Source organism: Falco peregrinus, chromosome 2 (genome assembly GCF_023634155.1).
Source record: "Falco peregrinus isolate bFalPer1 chromosome 2, bFalPer1.pri, whole genome shotgun sequence".
NCBI lineage: Eukaryota > Metazoa > Chordata > Aves > Falconiformes > Falconidae > Falco > Falco peregrinus.
The window spans coordinates 14098455-14115377 of NC_073722.1; the positions used below are offsets into that span (position 1 = coordinate 14098455).

Sequence of the window (16923 nt, forward strand, 5' to 3'; positions counted from 1 at the left end):
TAATAAAGTGAAAACACAAACATTTATTTTAAGTAGGGTTTTATACATGGCATGCATCTGAAAAGAAATCACATAACTCAGGTTTCCTCAATCTCAGACATGAAAGAAAGTGTACCATCACCTCTACTAGTATATACAGAGATATAAAAATATACACAACAGTTAATTTTACAGAGCAACAGAGCTGAGTGAATACTGTGCACACTGCACTCTCCGAGTTTGGACAGCTGAACGTCCAAACTGCAAAGGCAACAGGAACACTGCGGAGATCATTATCGGGGTCAGAAGAAACAGCATCAGAACTCTGACACAGTGTAAAAATATAAGGCAGAAGCCACTTTCTTCTGAATTGTAGGGAAGAGCAGAGCACACAGACTCTCCATCTTGCTTTTAAAAGTAGTTCCAGCAAGGAGTTGTACATGCAAAACAAACTTTGCATCAACAGTGCAACAACAAAAGAATACTGAACAGTAGCTCCATCATACAAACTTAAAAACACGTAACATGTACTTTATGCATCTCTCCTCACAAAATATCTAGGATTTGTCAGTGCATTAGTGTTAAAGTGGCATTAAAAAAACTTCTGCTATTATAACAGATGCAGAATTATTTTGGAAATGCATAGCATCTACATTTTTATTGTCTTTGTAATTCAGTTGGCATAGGCACCATTCTAGTCACACCAGTATTAAGAATTCTTGGTGGAAACAGCCATTCTTACCAATTTATACACAGCTATTCTTGACTGCTTGTCTTTTGATTTTGATTTCAACAAATAAATGCTTTTTAAAATTCAAAAATATACCCTATGAATATGAAAAGAACTATATACAACATACCTAAGACACAGGGTTAGCTGGCTGCCGTACGTGTAACACACTGAAGAGAAACATTCAAGTTTGATTTTTTTTTTTTTTTTTTTTTTTGAGATGAAAGGCCTTTGGGTTGGAAGCATATCAAAGACAACAGTGCAGTAGGCTGAGAATTCCTTTAGCTCAGTTCAGAACTAAGGCATTGTATGATAAAATATACAGTTATATTTGGTGCAATGTTACTATCAATTTTAGAATCTAGATCACGTCAAATGCTATAATTTCTCACTCTAGTAAACATACATATCCATCCTCTAACACAAACTCAAACCTTTGTGGGGAAAAAAATAATTTTCAAACACTAAACCTATTTTTTTTTTCTAATTTGACATTGAGGAAAAAACACTAAGCCAAACAATAATCCCCCCAAAAAAATATGCTAGGAGTTCAGATCCTCCTTGTCTTTACTCGCCAGAAGTTAAAACATATCCTTGAACTTCACTAAAAACAAAGATTAAGATTTTTAAACTGCTACTTCCAATTACTTCTTGTATTTTAAAGTCTTCTATTATCCATTCATTCTACGCTTGATGCCCTCTCTGATTATCTCCCAGTGCTGCCCTTCTCCTGTCATTCCTGTACGGCCTTCCTCTAAAGTTTCGCTGATACTGGTAGCCATCATCTCTGCTTCTGCTGGGGGGTCCTTTCCAGGCTTCCTCGGTTCTTTGGAACTGGTATCCTCCCCTGCTGGAATAACCCCACTCAAGTCTAGGCCTTCTGCCTCCATAAGTCTGGTTATAAAACTGCTTGGATCTACCGCTTCTCAGCATATCTGAAACTTCACTCTCATCTTCAGAGCTCTCTTCCCTCGCTCTCTGTGCCCTGCTTTCTGTCTGCAGATTGCCAGCACCCTTGGAATCTCTACCTTTGTCAGTCTTCTCCTTACGACCGGGAATGCTATTTTTTAGTTCGTTTTTTGATGGTTCTGCCGACAGCGGCGGAGTATTGGGCGCTGCTGTTTGCTGCCTCTCAGTCCCCTGCATCTGCAGAGAACGATTTTGCTGCCCAGCTGGTTTTTGCTTAGCAGGAGAAGCCGAAGGACAAGTTTGCTCCAGCTGAGGTGCCCTAGCCGAAGTTTCTTTTGGGGCGCTGCATTCACCGCTTCCACCTGCCACAGGGAATGGTACAGCGTTTGAGCTGCTGCTGCTGTGAGTCTTCTGAAGCTGTTCCACAGAGTTTACGACAGGAACAGGAGGGCTGCATTCTTTAGCCACATACATGCTTGCAGAGGTGCTAGCTGTTGCTTCTTTGTCCTCAGGTGAGATGACAACATTTGGTCTTGCTACTGAATTTTCAATGAAACCCTGAACTGGGTACCCATACCAAAAGTGAGGAAAGAAAGGAGATGCTATTGGAACAGCTCCTAGAAAGTGATTGTGTCCAAAGGGTGGCTGTGGGAACATATTTTTCCCTCTCAGGGACTCCTCATAGTTTGCATGAAGCGCTTGCACTGCATTCTCTGGTTCTACACAGACCTGTCCTTGACTTTCTGACACATGAGCTGTCGGTATAATCAAGGGCAGTGATGGAGATCTATCAACCTGGGGGATTTGACCACTGGATCTGGCCTCGCTCTGAACAGGAAAGTGCCTGTTTGTTCGTGCAGTTTCATTTTCATTCTGCGTCGGCGGAGCCTCCTGGAACCAGGCGTTGTGCGGATACACAGGAAGGGACATGTTTGGGTACATTCTGCAAGCAGCTAAGTAGGCCTGGTGCAGGGGGTACAAGTAAGAATGCGGTGCCCACATGGGACAACTGTATGCCTGCAAGATGAGGGGAGGGGGAGGAGGGGAAAAAAAACAAAAAAAAAAAAAACACACACACACAACAGTGATTGGTCTTTTGACTGTTCAGACAGACATACAGGTCATTTACCATTTTGAAACAGTTACAGGAAGTAAAGGTCAATTTTTTTTTTTTTTTTTTTTTTTTTTTTTTTACAGTGACTGCCCTCAGTTCTAAATAGCTAGGCCCCAGGATGATGCTCTCGTTTTGTTTTCCTTCCAAATGCAGTCGAAATGGGCAAGTTATGACCAGTAAGAAAACTAAATTACCTTAGTAACAATTTCTATATAAACACATGTTATTAAGTCAAGCTTTAGCTACGCATTTGAAGAGACGCATTTCAAATTCATTTTCCAGAATCACAATTATTCATCAGCAATTTACTCTACTAGCTCACTTCTCAAAATTCTAATGGATAAACAATCCAAACAAGTCACACCATGCACACATTTTCACCTCAAAAAACCCACACCAAACCAGAAGAAAAAAAGAAAAAAAAAAAAGGGGGAAAAGAAAAAAAAAAATAATACACTGAGACCTGGAGTTAAGATTATTTCCCCAAGGACAATCTGTAAAGACTAAAATCCATGTGTACACACACAACCCGCAGACCAGCTTTCTTAAAAGACCTTTCATAAAGCAGGGGGATAGGTTTCTTTAAAAAATACAACACACTTCCATCTACTGGTGAGAGTCACACAATGGACACACAGCATTTTCCGCAGCAACCTTTTCTGTGCTGTTAATGAACACAAGCTACGTTCACAATCCTGAAGTCCTGCCTCCATTCCCCTTTAACGCAACACCTTTCCTCTGCTTCCACATTAGCTAACTAGCATACAATGGCCTACAGTCACACTGCTCAGTTTATGAAGGCAGTCTTTGTGTTTGTACTATGGTACCTAGCAACTGGCCCAAGAGCAACATTGTAGCATGATTGCATAATACAAATTGCCAAATATTATACCTATTTCAGGCCATACAGAACACCACGTAAGGCTGCGGGAGGCACGAGGTTGTCTTAAGAAAACACTGATGTAGGTAGAGTGCAGAGCCCAACAGCTGGCACAGTTGTACTATCTGTAGAAACGGTTCCTGGAGCAAACCCACCCTGGTACGCCCACCCCGTCTGCCTCTCACCAGGAACTAGTTGGTTCACCCTGCACGAGCAGCTGGAAGGGTGTGAGTAACAGCACGGCAGGACCCGGGACCAAGGCAGCGGACAGGGTAATGCAAAACGTAGTTCCCAGGTCTACCACGCTGCCTGGTCACCAGTGAGGAGCACAACTACTCCAACACGGTACTTTGACCAGTAGATGGTGCTGAAGCACCAAAGTGACAGACTACATCCCAAAAAATGCAAAGTACCATTTTTGGTACCATCTCCGTAAGGAGAGTCCCAAACGTATGTAGGCTGATGAAATAACTGCTGTTTAAATATATTTCAGTGATACTTATTTCTGGCTTATGGAATTTCTATTAAGCAAGGAGACTTGTATTAGGCACACAGTTATTAATCCAAGTTTACTTTGTAAGTTGTGCTGAACATTCCCTCTTCCCATGCACAGACACCAAAGAAAATCATTACTTCTGGGTTCAAAGTCATGTGGAATAAGCCTCAGAGCATTCAGCACCTCTTCCAAAGTAGCTTGCCTGACAGGAGTAAGAGAAGATAAAAATGTTTCTTTATGTGCAGAAGGGAGAAACTAAGCAAAAAAAACCCTAGTCCTTACCGAGAAATAGGAAACGTTGCTATTTTGGATAAGCCTCTTCCCTAACCACACAGATTTGCACCACATAAACACATGGACTATTATTATAATTATTTGGAAGGCTAAAAGTAAAATACTGTTGTCCTTAACCTCAGCAGAAAGGAGAAACATGCAGGTTACTTAAGGGAGCATCCACAGGGAAAGACATACTAGATATTTGTACTGCAATGGCTTTGCCTGTACATGGACGTGGTCAAAGTCTGAGGGTCTTTTTATTATACCCTGCTTCTGAACAAATACATCTTCAAACTCACAATGGCTTACCTGTGCATTTGTAAAGCACAATCTGTTGACTGTATAGCCACAGCTGTAAGCCAATAGTTCTCACTGTCACTGTTGAGATAAATTTTATTTCTGTGAACTTGAACTGCAGTGTGGACCACTGCTGGGAACCCGGTTAACAGAAGACAAAAGAAGAAAGTATTTCAAATTTGAAAGTGAAGCGCACAGCTCCAGCAATCAAACACCTGCACTCTAAGTGCTACCAAACACAACCAAATTTTATGGTACCACACACACAAAAACATAAATAAGTTTGAAGAGTTACCTTCACACCGAGATTGAAGAAAAATCTAAGAATATTCTTATCTGGGGGAAAAAAAAAAAAAAACACAACAGAAAAAGATCTATGAAGACCTAAAATATTACACTTCATCTGATCCAAAAACTAGTCTCTGCAGAAAGTTCCATTTCAGTAGAGGAACACTGGTATTAAGCTGCTGCTTGCATGTCTGATTGACTGGAGGTGGTGGGTGCTTGCCACAGTTAAGCTATCTAGAGCACAACCACAGTTTACATTTCAGTTTTAACAGTTTGTGGAACTGAACTTCTCGTTTGTAAAGAAACGGTTCAGTAAAACACCACTGCATGGTCAGACATGGTATGTTCTTTATGGGCATATTCCATATTTGTAGTATGCCAAAACCTATATCCCAGACCAGAGAGGAAATGCTCAACAACTTCCAAGCTTTTGATTACAAGAGAAAACCTGTTACTGTAAAAAGAAAGCAGTTCCCCAGAGAAAAAAAATCCTTTACACTCACAAAACCTGAAGTTACGGTGGGTCAAGCTAAGAACCACAAAATGATCATATCCAATTTCCAGATGTAACCACGCAAAATAATCGCAATGTTAGCAATGCAAACTAAAAAGTTAAAACTCTATTCAATAATCCCTTCCACACCTTACATCATGGAATGACAACGATTAGTTCTTCTGACATAGACTAACAACAGGATCAATGAAGCTGTCCTAATCTACATTTAAAGAGAAGAAAACCTATTAGGAAAAATGGTATAAAACCCGACCCCGCTTCTAGTTTCTCACCTTTAGGTAAGTCTTCCCCAGTATTGCACAGGGAGTAAGAGGGTGCAACGGCTCTTTCTCCCTTTTCAGTAAAAGGGAATCCAGGGTATAGTGGATCCTGATAAGGATTCAGAGTCTGAGGCAAAGGCATTAAAGGCTGGTTAACTGCTTGCAGCGACACAGGAACTCCAGCAACTGGAGCAGATGTTACCTGAGCCTGTGATACAATAGAGTCAGGTCCCGTTGCTGGGGCTGGCATCAATGAAGAAGCAGGTATTTGGGCTGGAATACCTATGGGAAAGAAACACATCAACTATGTACTATCACAAAAGAAAGTGACAGCAGGAAAGCAAGTTTCAAAAGACAGAAGGGAGAAGAAACCAACCACCAGTATTCAGGAAGATATAGAATATCCTTGAGTCGGGAAGTTACAAACAAAAAAAAAAAAAAAAAGACATGGCTAAATGCAGAGAATAATTTTCAGAAAGAGTAAAACAGTTAAGCTTTCCTGAAATGATAAAGCATTCCCATATTTATTTTTAGAATTATTAATACCAGAAGGAAATAGGAAGGGGAAAAAAAAGGGGGGGAACTGGTAAGTTATGTGTAAATCTCTGCAGTTCTCATTCCAACCAGGCATTTACAGTCAACCCTCCATCTGAGCTTCCATTACATGGGCTACGCATCTTCTGCCACAGGTGCGGTCAACTATGAGAGGATTATTACTGTATCATCTGAACACAGTAAGCAGATTTGAAAGCTAGTTCTTGTACAGAAACCCAACAGCGGGACAAGAAATGCAGCACCTGATCCAATGAGCAATATTGAATCAAAAAAAATTCCACGTACCAGAAGATACGTGTAGCGCAGAAAAAACATTATACTGGCTTTGCAGCTCGGGTCCAAATGGATCTCATTAGTTCCAGACATACCAGACCGTCCTTAGTAAATCAAGGGGCTTTAATATTACATGGTACACAGAGCACAAACACATAATCAAGCTTCTATGTGCTGACAGTGTGCTACACTTCAAGCAGATCCTCTGAGTAAGCCCCCTCAAAACTCAACGCTATCCCACTCAGGAGGAAAACAAGAGAATCGAGTACGCATCCCTCTTCCAACTTCAGGTAGGGAGTAAAGCAAACTACACATATGGGCCAATCAAAGATATACCAGAACTCCTACAACTCTCACTAGCTTTCAGCAGTGAGAAACTATATTCCTATAAATGACTGCCTGTGGAATGCAAAGTTGCAGGAAACCGCGGCTCCTGGAAGTACCTTCAATTTAGCAAGACAGTTAAAGTATTTTTCAGGGCTAGTGGTTTCTCATTTATGTTAATATTTCTTCAAACCTGCTGGTCCATAGGCTGTTGGCTCACTTGGCCAAGCTGGCACAATGGCTGGTACTGAAGGCACTGCTGGAGGTAAATGCATCTCAGAAAAGACTGGTGAGGGTGTTGGAGTTAGGCTTGGTAAGCAGTCTGTCAGGTTCTATAAAAACAAAGAGATAACACAAAGTTATTCTAAATCACCATTGCTGGTGACCCTTCATGTGTCTGACTTCCACCAACAAAGGCTCGATGACTCGGTATTACCCAGACTATTGACCAACACCACAGCAAACTATCAGCTACTAACGTATCAGGCTGCATACGTAAGAGATGTCTGAGGTACGTTACACATCACTGTGAAGAACTCTGCACCGAGCTCTACCCAGAACATGCCTGTACCATGACAGCCAGAAGTGTTATAACCACCTCCACAAGCATTACATTTAATTTCTCCCATCCAAAAGAAAAGCCACCCTCACAAATGATTACCAATAACCTTGGAGAAACCTGAAAAGGCAAAAGGTAAAGAAGTTAAAATCACAGCTGTCTTAGCAGAAAGATATGAAGTAGCCCCTCTCAGAAGAGGAAGGATATACTTTTACTTTTCTAGGAAGCGTTGTTCTTTTAAATTCTTTATGTTAGACATAATAGATTCCTAGATGTAAATACAAAATTTCAGCATTATCACCATAGAAATGACTATGTAATTAAAAGCCAGTATTATAATACATACGTGGCTGTGATGAAGCTCCCCTTTGTCTGAAGTCTCCTGACTGGAAAACTTTGAAATCAAACAAACATTTCTTACTTGCTCAGCAAGAATCGGAGAATCTGTTTTCACTTGTTCCAAAGGAGCTGAAGCTTTTGGAAAACTCTCATCTTGACTATTCTTCTAAAGCAAAGTTAGAAACAGACACAGCTAGTCTAACAATAAGACTTACTTTTCAAAGAGGCATTCAAAGATATTAAACCACACTACATACAAAGTGGGCTAAGCACCCAATCACTATTATAACTAGCGTAACATTCTGCTCATTGAAAGGACAGCAAAGGTTAAAAGCCAACAAGAGGCCACAAATCTCCACTGAACTTCAGAGACCATGGTCTGTTAGCACAGCAGCTATTAGTAAACATCAAATCTTCTCTGGTCCCATTATACTGAACATATGGACTGTACTAAGCAGTTACAAATCCAGATTCACAAGTGCTCTCGATAGCCCGGATTTGAGAACTCAGGTTGCAGAGAAAGACTATAAGTATGGATTACAGGGGCTGAGGAAAGCTGACAGCAATACAAGCCTCCAACCTTAGAAGTATTTCACTAAAAGCTGTAAAGCAGCAGCAGCAATCACAGCTCTAAAGGCAGCTATTGCTCTGCTAATCATGTATCAGAGAAGCAATAACATTAAGAAAAAATTTGGTCTTTTCTTTAAGATTACCTCAGATGAATTTGGCTCAAGCTTCTGACTTAAGTGGATCTGCCTGGAATTTGACTCTGTAACACCAAGACATAACCTAGTAAATGAACCATTACACCATTTATGGCTATCACAACTTAAGCCACTTAAAAGTTTGTCTTTCTAAAGTTAAATCTTCAAAACAAAACCTACCTCAGCACATATTACTTCAGAAAACTTAAATTTTTATCAAAGATCAAAGCATCCTAAAACAAACAGTTGTTAGGGCAGTAACAGAGCTACTACTTCAAACCCAGCTTTCAAAGCTCCACAGGAGTTCTTTACTGATGCTTGTTAACCATTTCACTGATGCTTGAGGGAAGCAGGAAAGAAACATAGCTGTCTCTTTAAACACATATCATTCATCCTAAGTCCCTCCTAGTGAAAAAGAAAGTTTGTACTTTGCTTAAAGTGAAAATGTTTTGATCAGCATTTCCATATTCAGGCGTTAAGACACCAGAAGCTTAAAAGTCTTGTCTACTTTAGACCGAGTAAAAGATTGATAAGCTTAGGAGGTTTTTAATGGTTCAAAAGATCTACAAAGTTTTCAGACTGATGCAGAAAGAGTTTAATTTCTCAAGCACCAGCAAACACTTGTTGCGGGGAGATGGTGCTGGAAAACAGTCATGGCATAATCTTCATATAGTAAGAGCTGTACAAGTTCTTCACATTCTAGCTTATGTTCAAAGCTGGTTACCACTGCTTGTTAATCAAATTAATGCACATAAGTTTAATAGTAGCCACTAAATAGATAGGTACTTTTTAAAAGCCTAGTATATGCACCATCACAACTAGACAAAGTAAATTGTAACAATATTAATTATAAGAATTACTGCCAATTCCCCAAGCATCAACAGGAATCTCTAAATACTCATAAGTAGTTTATTCCTATCAGATTTTTAACCTAGTTTCAGAAGAGGCAACGCAATCCAGAGTGTCACAAAAAACAGGGAAACCTGTACATGCCATGCACTTCAGCAAAACCTATCATGACACTGTAGTTAAGAGCTTTCTCTACATGAACATTCTTTTTAGCATTGCTGATGGAAGTTTTCAAGTGAAACAAGTTTTCAGATGCTCGGAGAATGAAAAATATGTAGCATCAGTCCTTGTAAGGCCTTCTTGAACAGTCTCACATGTTGTAAAAGGAACTAAGGAGCACAAGTACCATGAATACACAACAGCAATGCCTCTGCTGTTAGAGATGAGAAAACAAAAACTTCAAGAAAAGGGAGGGAAAGAACAGCTTCTAAGAGGAGGCTAGAGAGTCTGAATTTTATTTAATCAGGAAGGAAAAAAAAAAAGTAGTGGAAGAAGCTATGGTCAAAGTCAATGTTTAGTTACGGCAAAGCTGACAGGACAAAAAACAAACAAACAAAAAGTATCAGTTGCGTTTAGCAGAGATATACTAACTAGATCCTGACAGCCAGCTTCAACTTTCATCTATTACTCACAGAAGAGGAAAAGAAGAATGAAGAAAAGCTTAAAGAGCTTTCAACAGACTGGGGTTGGGAGGAAAAAACCCAGACAAGTTTTGACCCTGTGACAGCTCTTTCTGCTGTAAGTGGGGAGGTTTTCCACTCTTCTGTACACCATCTTCTCCCCTCCTTCTGTACGCTAATTCTTAACCATACCACATTGAATACTTTTACCTGGTTTCCTCTTAACCGACTACAGTAGGCACTCTTAATAATCCTCCCACTGGCACCTTCTGCCACACTCATTGGAATTTCTACAGGATCGAGTTTAGGGTAGCTCTGATAGTCTTTTCATTTCTCTCATACCTCTTCCCACGTACTAAAAAAATCCCAGCAAGGAATCTGCTCTCAGCCACACTCAAAGCAGGAAAACATGTACTTTCTTCCCAAACCACACCTTTGCTACCTTCAGCCTAGCTTAGTCTGGCACTATTACTTAACGATAATTTCCCCGTCGTTGCCTGAACAAATGCCCTGTCTTGAACAAATTCTGAGGCTGGTAATAAAAATAAGCAAACAAAAAAGCCTTTATCTAAAAACATTTATTTTTACCTTTATCCTTTTGCTCTTCCACCTCTGCTGCCCACTTGCTGTTTCTTCTCTCATTATTTGAGAACTTTTTCTGGTTTAAATTATCCACAGTCTGTGTTGCAGCCTGACAGACCGACTGATTCTAAAAAGTTTAGAAAAGCAGAAATATGACTTTATATAAGTGAGATAACACTTTGCCATCATCTGATATGACACTATTATGCCTTCATGACACATAATACCCATGATAGGCAGAAAGGGAGGGGGGGGGAACAGTCATGGTAAGTATCAGATTCATCCACTCTTTCATTCATTGCTAAATTTTGCAGTGTCCTTTAAAAGCATTCATGTCATTAGTTTACATGACAAACAAAAAACACTTCACTCAAGATAGTATAGCTTTAAAACCACATCCTCCTCCTTCAGGTGAGCAAATACAGCATACTGTTCTGTTAACCACAGCTCACAGAAAGAGAGCAACCACCGCCCATTAGGCTTCAGACTTAGTCTGCTCTTGGCAGTGCAAAAGAGCTGTTCATTTCTTCTCAGTTACACCAAGTTACTACTGCTCAAGAACTGAAAGATATAGCACAGAATGTCACTTCCACAAAGCAAGAGATATTTAAGGCCCATCTTTCACCTACGCATTCCTCTCAGCCTGGTTTTTGTTTCTGTTTGCCCTCAGATTTAAATCCAAAAAGCCCTCCATATCTCTAGAATAAACCTTGGTAAACAGCAGCCCTTTTTACCCCTAAGACCTGCTCACTCCCTGCGTGTACTGAGACTCCAACCCACTTTCTTCAAAAACTGCATCAATAAAATAAACTCTCAAAATCTAAAGGCCACCTTCTTCCCTCAGACATAGAGAAGTCCACTGAAGCCAGCTCAGCTCCACGACAGAAAAAGGGAAAGGCTGACAAAGAATTTGTATTACTTATGACACCAGGCAAGTTGTCACACCAGTAAGTTCTCAGGCTAAAAAGAAGAGTCACTGACAAATACAACAGGTTTTATGCAAGCCAAATCAGAAACAATCACCTAGTCACCTCCGCTACTAATTCAAGCGCCGCAATGCCATTTTACTGAGCTATTTCTCAGCTAAATTAAACTGTACTTCAGAGCAAGTTCCTCACCTTGAAGCCTGATCCCACCATACAAAAAAAAGACAACATCTGAGTAACTGTAAGGGAGCACAGAGCTGTCCAAAAACAGAAGGAACATGAAGGAAAATACCCACAGCTTTCAGAAGCTCATGTGTCTACTGTATTTACATGCCTAAAGAACCATGTATGGCGCACACCAACTATTCCCAGGGAAATTAGTACGTATGTGTCTTATCTTGACTACACAAAGTGGTGTAGATTTGCGTACTTCTATGTAGAAAGTGAGAGTAAAGAAAACATCCTTAACTTCCAAATTGTACTGTAATGCATGGACAGCAAAATAACGATTGCTAATTAAAGGTTCATGGGCAAGTATGAAAAATGCACTATTAATCACAATGAAAAAAGCATACACTGGAAAGAGCAGGAAAAGCTTGCTCATCCCTCTGCTGGATCTCATAAAGCGAACGAGACTCTTCTATAGCCTGTCTCTCCCTGCGTTCCTCTGGAGATAAGCCAAAGTAGTTACAATCTCTGCTGCCATGGTTCAGATCCTCAGTTCTCTCCCGGTCTGGTTTTCTATAAAGGGAAAAATGAAATGGGATCACTTTGACTAAGAAATTCACCGGTATCAAACACAACACAAAGCCATTGTTTAGATGGAAGAAAGAAGATAATTATGCTTATGTGATTCCACATATACCAGATCCCTTTCTGCCTACTGCAAGTTACCCACACACATAAAGTTTAAGGAAGAGAAAGAAAAGATTTTGTCCATTATTTATTCAGTTCGATACAATTTTGAAAGACTTTGTAACAAACGGTAATTATTAGATCACAGTTTAAAAAACCAATTCCTACATCAAGTGATCTAATACATTTCTGTGCCAATTGAGAACTGACCACGCCCCCACATGCTACATATAAACATGTAAGAGACAGTTGAGGAAGATTTCTGTAAATACAACAACAAAAGGGAAAATGCATTAGTTTTCCATGTCTGAAGTATTGCCACACAAAAACAACATCACTGTTTTGGCTTTCTGAATTACTTAGCTAAACATCTTGGGATACTTATCTATTTAGGTTAAAGGTGGAAGAAAAACGCCCTTAGAATATTCTATGTGGCAGACTCCAAAGACACCCCAGCCCCATTTATTCCATGAGGAGTTACGATACAGAAGAGTGACAGAACAGACCATGAAGAGTTTGGGTTTGTAACCAAGTACGGAATAGTCTTTTAGATAGGACAGAACAGTAGCAACAATGATGAAAAACTCTGCTGCAGCAGCCCAGTCAATTAAAAAAATCACTGCCGACAAATGCAGGCAAAATGCCGTTCTTATACTCCTTCAAGCGATCAGTAATAACATGAAAGAGTCCTCTCTATGACAGGTTTTGCAGAAGCTGAGGGAAGATCTTAGCCATGCCCAAGAACTACATGCAACATTACTTCAGCCCCAACTAGGAAAAAAAAAAGAAAACAAAAAACCACACACACACCCCCAACACAACCACTTTCCAATGAGAAACTGCAGGTTTGGTAGTTTTCTTGCAGGGAAGATGCTGCCATGCAAGAAAAAAAGTGGAGCTCACGATGATAGCAATTTTGAAAATTATTTTTTTTTAATTTTATTTTTAAATTTTTATTTTTCCTGTGCTTGTGTGTATTCTTAAGGACCTGGAACACCACTGAAGAATTTAACGGCAACATATTTCAAAAGAGCATGTTGGAAGCATCTGAAGCAGACACTTGGGCTTCAAGAAGCTCAGCCAGAGTTCAAGATAAGGAGGATGTTATTTGCAGTTTTACCTTACAGTTTGGGAAGGATTCCTGCATGGAGCTTTTTGCTCAGTTGAGGTCTGATAAGGTTGGGGTCCAGAACCTAAGAACTGATGCTGCCTGGTTCCCACAGTATGCTGAAGTCGAGGAGGTAGTGCTGACTGGGGCTTTATTGACTTGCTCTGATTCTTTGGCCCTCTGCCATCTGCATCTGTAATAAAGAAGTGAAAACAGATACATTTTTTTAAATAATTTTTTAAGCTCTTTGGGACAAAATGTCTGACAATAAGGATTCTGCCACACAAAGACAGGTACAATCCTACCGGGCTGAGCATTCTGACCCCATGTTGGGAAAAACTTTTTCATCTTCTTCCCTGGCACAGTGTTCCAGCCCTCCATAGGAGAGGCCTGTGGAAGAGGTTTAAGGCTCTTCAGTGAGACAGCATGCCTACAAAACAAGGAATTATGGAGAAAAAAATTATATTAAAGACCAGACCGGGGCTTACATAAATTAATACTACATGTTTACTAAGACTGGTGGATCTTTCAGTTTTTGAGAGCATTGCAAAGTCCTTTGCTCTTTATGATTACACTCAAGCAACATGCAGAAAAACAAACCTTTTCTTTTTTTTCCCCTTTTTATAAATAAAACTCTCTGACAAGTTGATACAAGCCTATCTGGTAAAGAATGATCAATCATTTGTGAAGTGAGTATTACAACGTATTCAGGGCAGACAGAAAACCAACAGACTCAGGCAAAATTACCACAAACACTGCAATAGATGTCAAGATTGAAAAACATTATATTGGTGGTTTATATCCCAGAGCAATTACTGCTGTTTTAATTGAGGATGCTGTAGGATGTCCAAACAACTTTACGTTATTTGAAAGGAAGACATTCAAATCTATAATACACAGTTCCAATCAGATTAAATCTCAATTTAAAAAAGGAACAAAGTGCAAGACAATTTATTTTTTATTTATTTTAACAAAAGGAGGTCTGATGAGATTAATGGGCACCTTTCTCCTTCCCTCATTCACTCTGACTGAAAGTGTTTCCTCTTCCCAAACTACACAACTTTGGGGTTTTTTTGCTCCAGAAGAGTTACAGAACTTACAGCAGAGCTCAAAAACAGGTCTTAAACTGCACCCATGCCCACCTCCCGAAAAAAAAACCAAACCAAAAAACTAAACACACCACCCCCCACAATGAAAACCGCCACCACTGCCACCTCTGAAAACAACAAAAACACCCAGCCAACCAACAGCACACAAAAAACCACACCGCAATCCCCAACAACAGCTTTTAACAGTCCCAGCATAGGGCAAACGTGACTCTGACCTAAACAGAAAATTGGCACTCCGTGTGAAAACAGGCAGAGCTACTCAACCAACAGAGAAACTAGGTGCTGTGATGGACCTTTCAATATGAAAAGCTTGTCACAAATCTAACATCTAATTAAAGTGTTGCTTGTTGTGCTTTGTAATTAGGATGGTGTCAATCTGTTTAGAATTGAATCTTGCACAAAAAAATTCTAACAATAATGTACTTACTAGTGTCCTCTGCAAGTAATATCCAGGCTACTTAGCACTAAAGAAAAAAAAGTCTGAATCGACAATCAATGCAGGAACAACCACCCACCCCCTTTTTTTCATTTAGCGTGTCATTTTCTTAACAATTTTGTCATAGTACTGCTTCAAGTTCAGTAGATATACTTCAGGGGCTGAAATTAACTCTGAAGTAAAGTAATGCTGCCATGCCCAGTGTTCAGTTTGGCAATCTTTTCTCTGAAAGAGATTAAGCCCTTACTTTGCTCCAAGCTCTTCTACAAATACAACAACTGGCCCATTCTCTGAACAAACTTCTTGAATATGAGCATTATAAAATTTCCCGTTATGGTCTAAGCGCACCTACAAAGAAAAAGAAAAAACCGCACATAAGCGTCAAATAATACAATCAGAGGACATAACTAGAATACCAGTAACGAGAACTTTTACTTTGGGCAACAGAAGAACAGAGAAATAAACACCACTTAATTCAGTAAATGTGCCAAAACCGTATCTTCAATCCATACTGCTTCTTCAAAAAGAAATACAAATACTGTCAAAAAACAACAGAAAAATCCAGAAAGCTTGCTGGGTAATACCAGTTTATGAAATTCCGCTTTCAAAACTATATGAGAAAGTTGAAGTAATCAGGGTATCAAGGGATTTCAGATTTACTGAAAACATCTTTCTCTCAGAATAAAACCCAAAACTTGCCCTTGTTAAAAATTCATTAAAAGAACTCAGTGAAATCCAGTTTAGTTAAGCACATAAGGAGCACCAATTACTTCTGAAGTTACTATTCAGAATGTTTAAAACAACCAAAAACAGTTGTTCAGACACGATCATCAGTGTTGTCTGACTGACATTGCGTCCTTAAAATTCTTCCATTAAATATAATTTTCATAACATTCAGCTACAACATTTGGCTTTCCAGTTGTATTAATTTGGTCAACTCCACTTTTCACTATTTACTTCATCTTCCCTTCCAGTCTTTTTATGCCATGTATTTACTGCCTTGCCGCATACATATAAAATTTGACAGCAAGAGTATGTTAACTACTAGAGTTTTTTCTACTAATAGTATCTGTACCCTGTAGTAAATACTACACGAGACAGCCTTAGGGCCTTAAATACAAGTTTTAAGCCAGTACTATTACACAATAAATAATAAACTCTACATTAGGCTTTTCTGTTTGTTTTCTGTGGGCTTTTGGAGGTTTGTCATTTGGGGGCGGAGAGGGTTGCCCTTTTTTCGTTTGTTCGTGTTGGGGTTTTTTTCCCTGAAGTTTAGGAATGTGTTTTTCCTGCAATTTATTTACTATGCTTTCACTAGCGTAATGGAATTAGAAGTACAAACTCAAAGAGCCCCCATGCTGCACGATAAACCTAACTGAGTATTTTCACTTCAACATTAATAATTTTAATAGATGGTCAAATGTCCTAGAAAGAACTATATTTAGCCAAGTATCACCAGTTCAGTTAACACATGTAAGGAGTTTAATCTAAAATCCGAATGCTAAATGGAAAAATCTTATTTCTTCTTAAGCACTGATACTTACTGCAAGTTTTAATAGAATTTAAAGAGCAATTGTCTAACACTTTGAATAGTTCAAGAGGAAGAATCACCACGCTTTTTAATGCGGTAATATTGCACTAATCAGATGTTCTATTACACACCTTTTCTACATGTGTGCTGGGAAGTCACGAACACCACCATCAATTATATAATAAGCATATGCTCAGTTGAAGACATAAGCAAGTAATATTTAGAAAGTAGCAACTATATATCAATATAGTTAACAAGGAGAGGAAATCAGCATCTTGAGCAAAACGTTAATGTCTCTATAAACTGTAATTCAATGTTACTTACTTTACATTTATCTCCAACTGAGTACTGCATGCCAGCAGCAATAGAGAAATCTTGTTTTTGCTGATCTGTAAACACATTAGCAGTAA

The 16923-nt window shown here is 39.3% G+C and overlaps 1 protein-coding gene across 6 annotated transcripts in view; it reads right to left on the bottom strand.

The window, feature by feature from the left end:
- Positions 1 to 16923, bottom strand: part of OTUD4 (OTU deubiquitinase 4) — a 34600-nt gene continuing 17677 nt past the window's right edge. The window contains exons 11-23 of one of the 6 annotated variants that reach the window (XM_055797594.1): positions 16838 to 16902; positions 15230 to 15330; positions 13743 to 13867; positions 13450 to 13630; positions 12050 to 12215; positions 10555 to 10675; positions 8507 to 8562; positions 7801 to 7959; positions 7089 to 7227; positions 5946 to 6025; positions 5756 to 5852; positions 4977 to 5017; positions 1 to 2635 (exon numbers count right to left, since the gene is read on the bottom strand). In XM_055797594.1, coding sequence (XP_055653569.1) covers positions 1394 to 2635; positions 4977 to 5017; positions 5756 to 5852; positions 5946 to 6025; positions 7089 to 7227; positions 7801 to 7959; positions 8507 to 8562; positions 10555 to 10675; positions 12050 to 12215; positions 13450 to 13630; positions 13743 to 13867; positions 15230 to 15330; positions 16838 to 16902 — 2573 coding nt within the window. In that variant the 3' untranslated portion in view covers positions 1 to 1393. Of the gene's footprint in view, positions 2636 to 4976; positions 5018 to 5755; positions 6026 to 7088; positions 7228 to 7800; positions 7960 to 8506; positions 8563 to 10554; positions 10676 to 12049; positions 12216 to 13449; positions 13631 to 13742; positions 13868 to 15229; positions 15331 to 16837; positions 16903 to 16923 lie in introns of all 6 variants that reach the window. The other 5 variants (XM_055797592.1, XM_055797590.1, XM_055797589.1 and 2 more) reach the window with 5 other exon arrangements.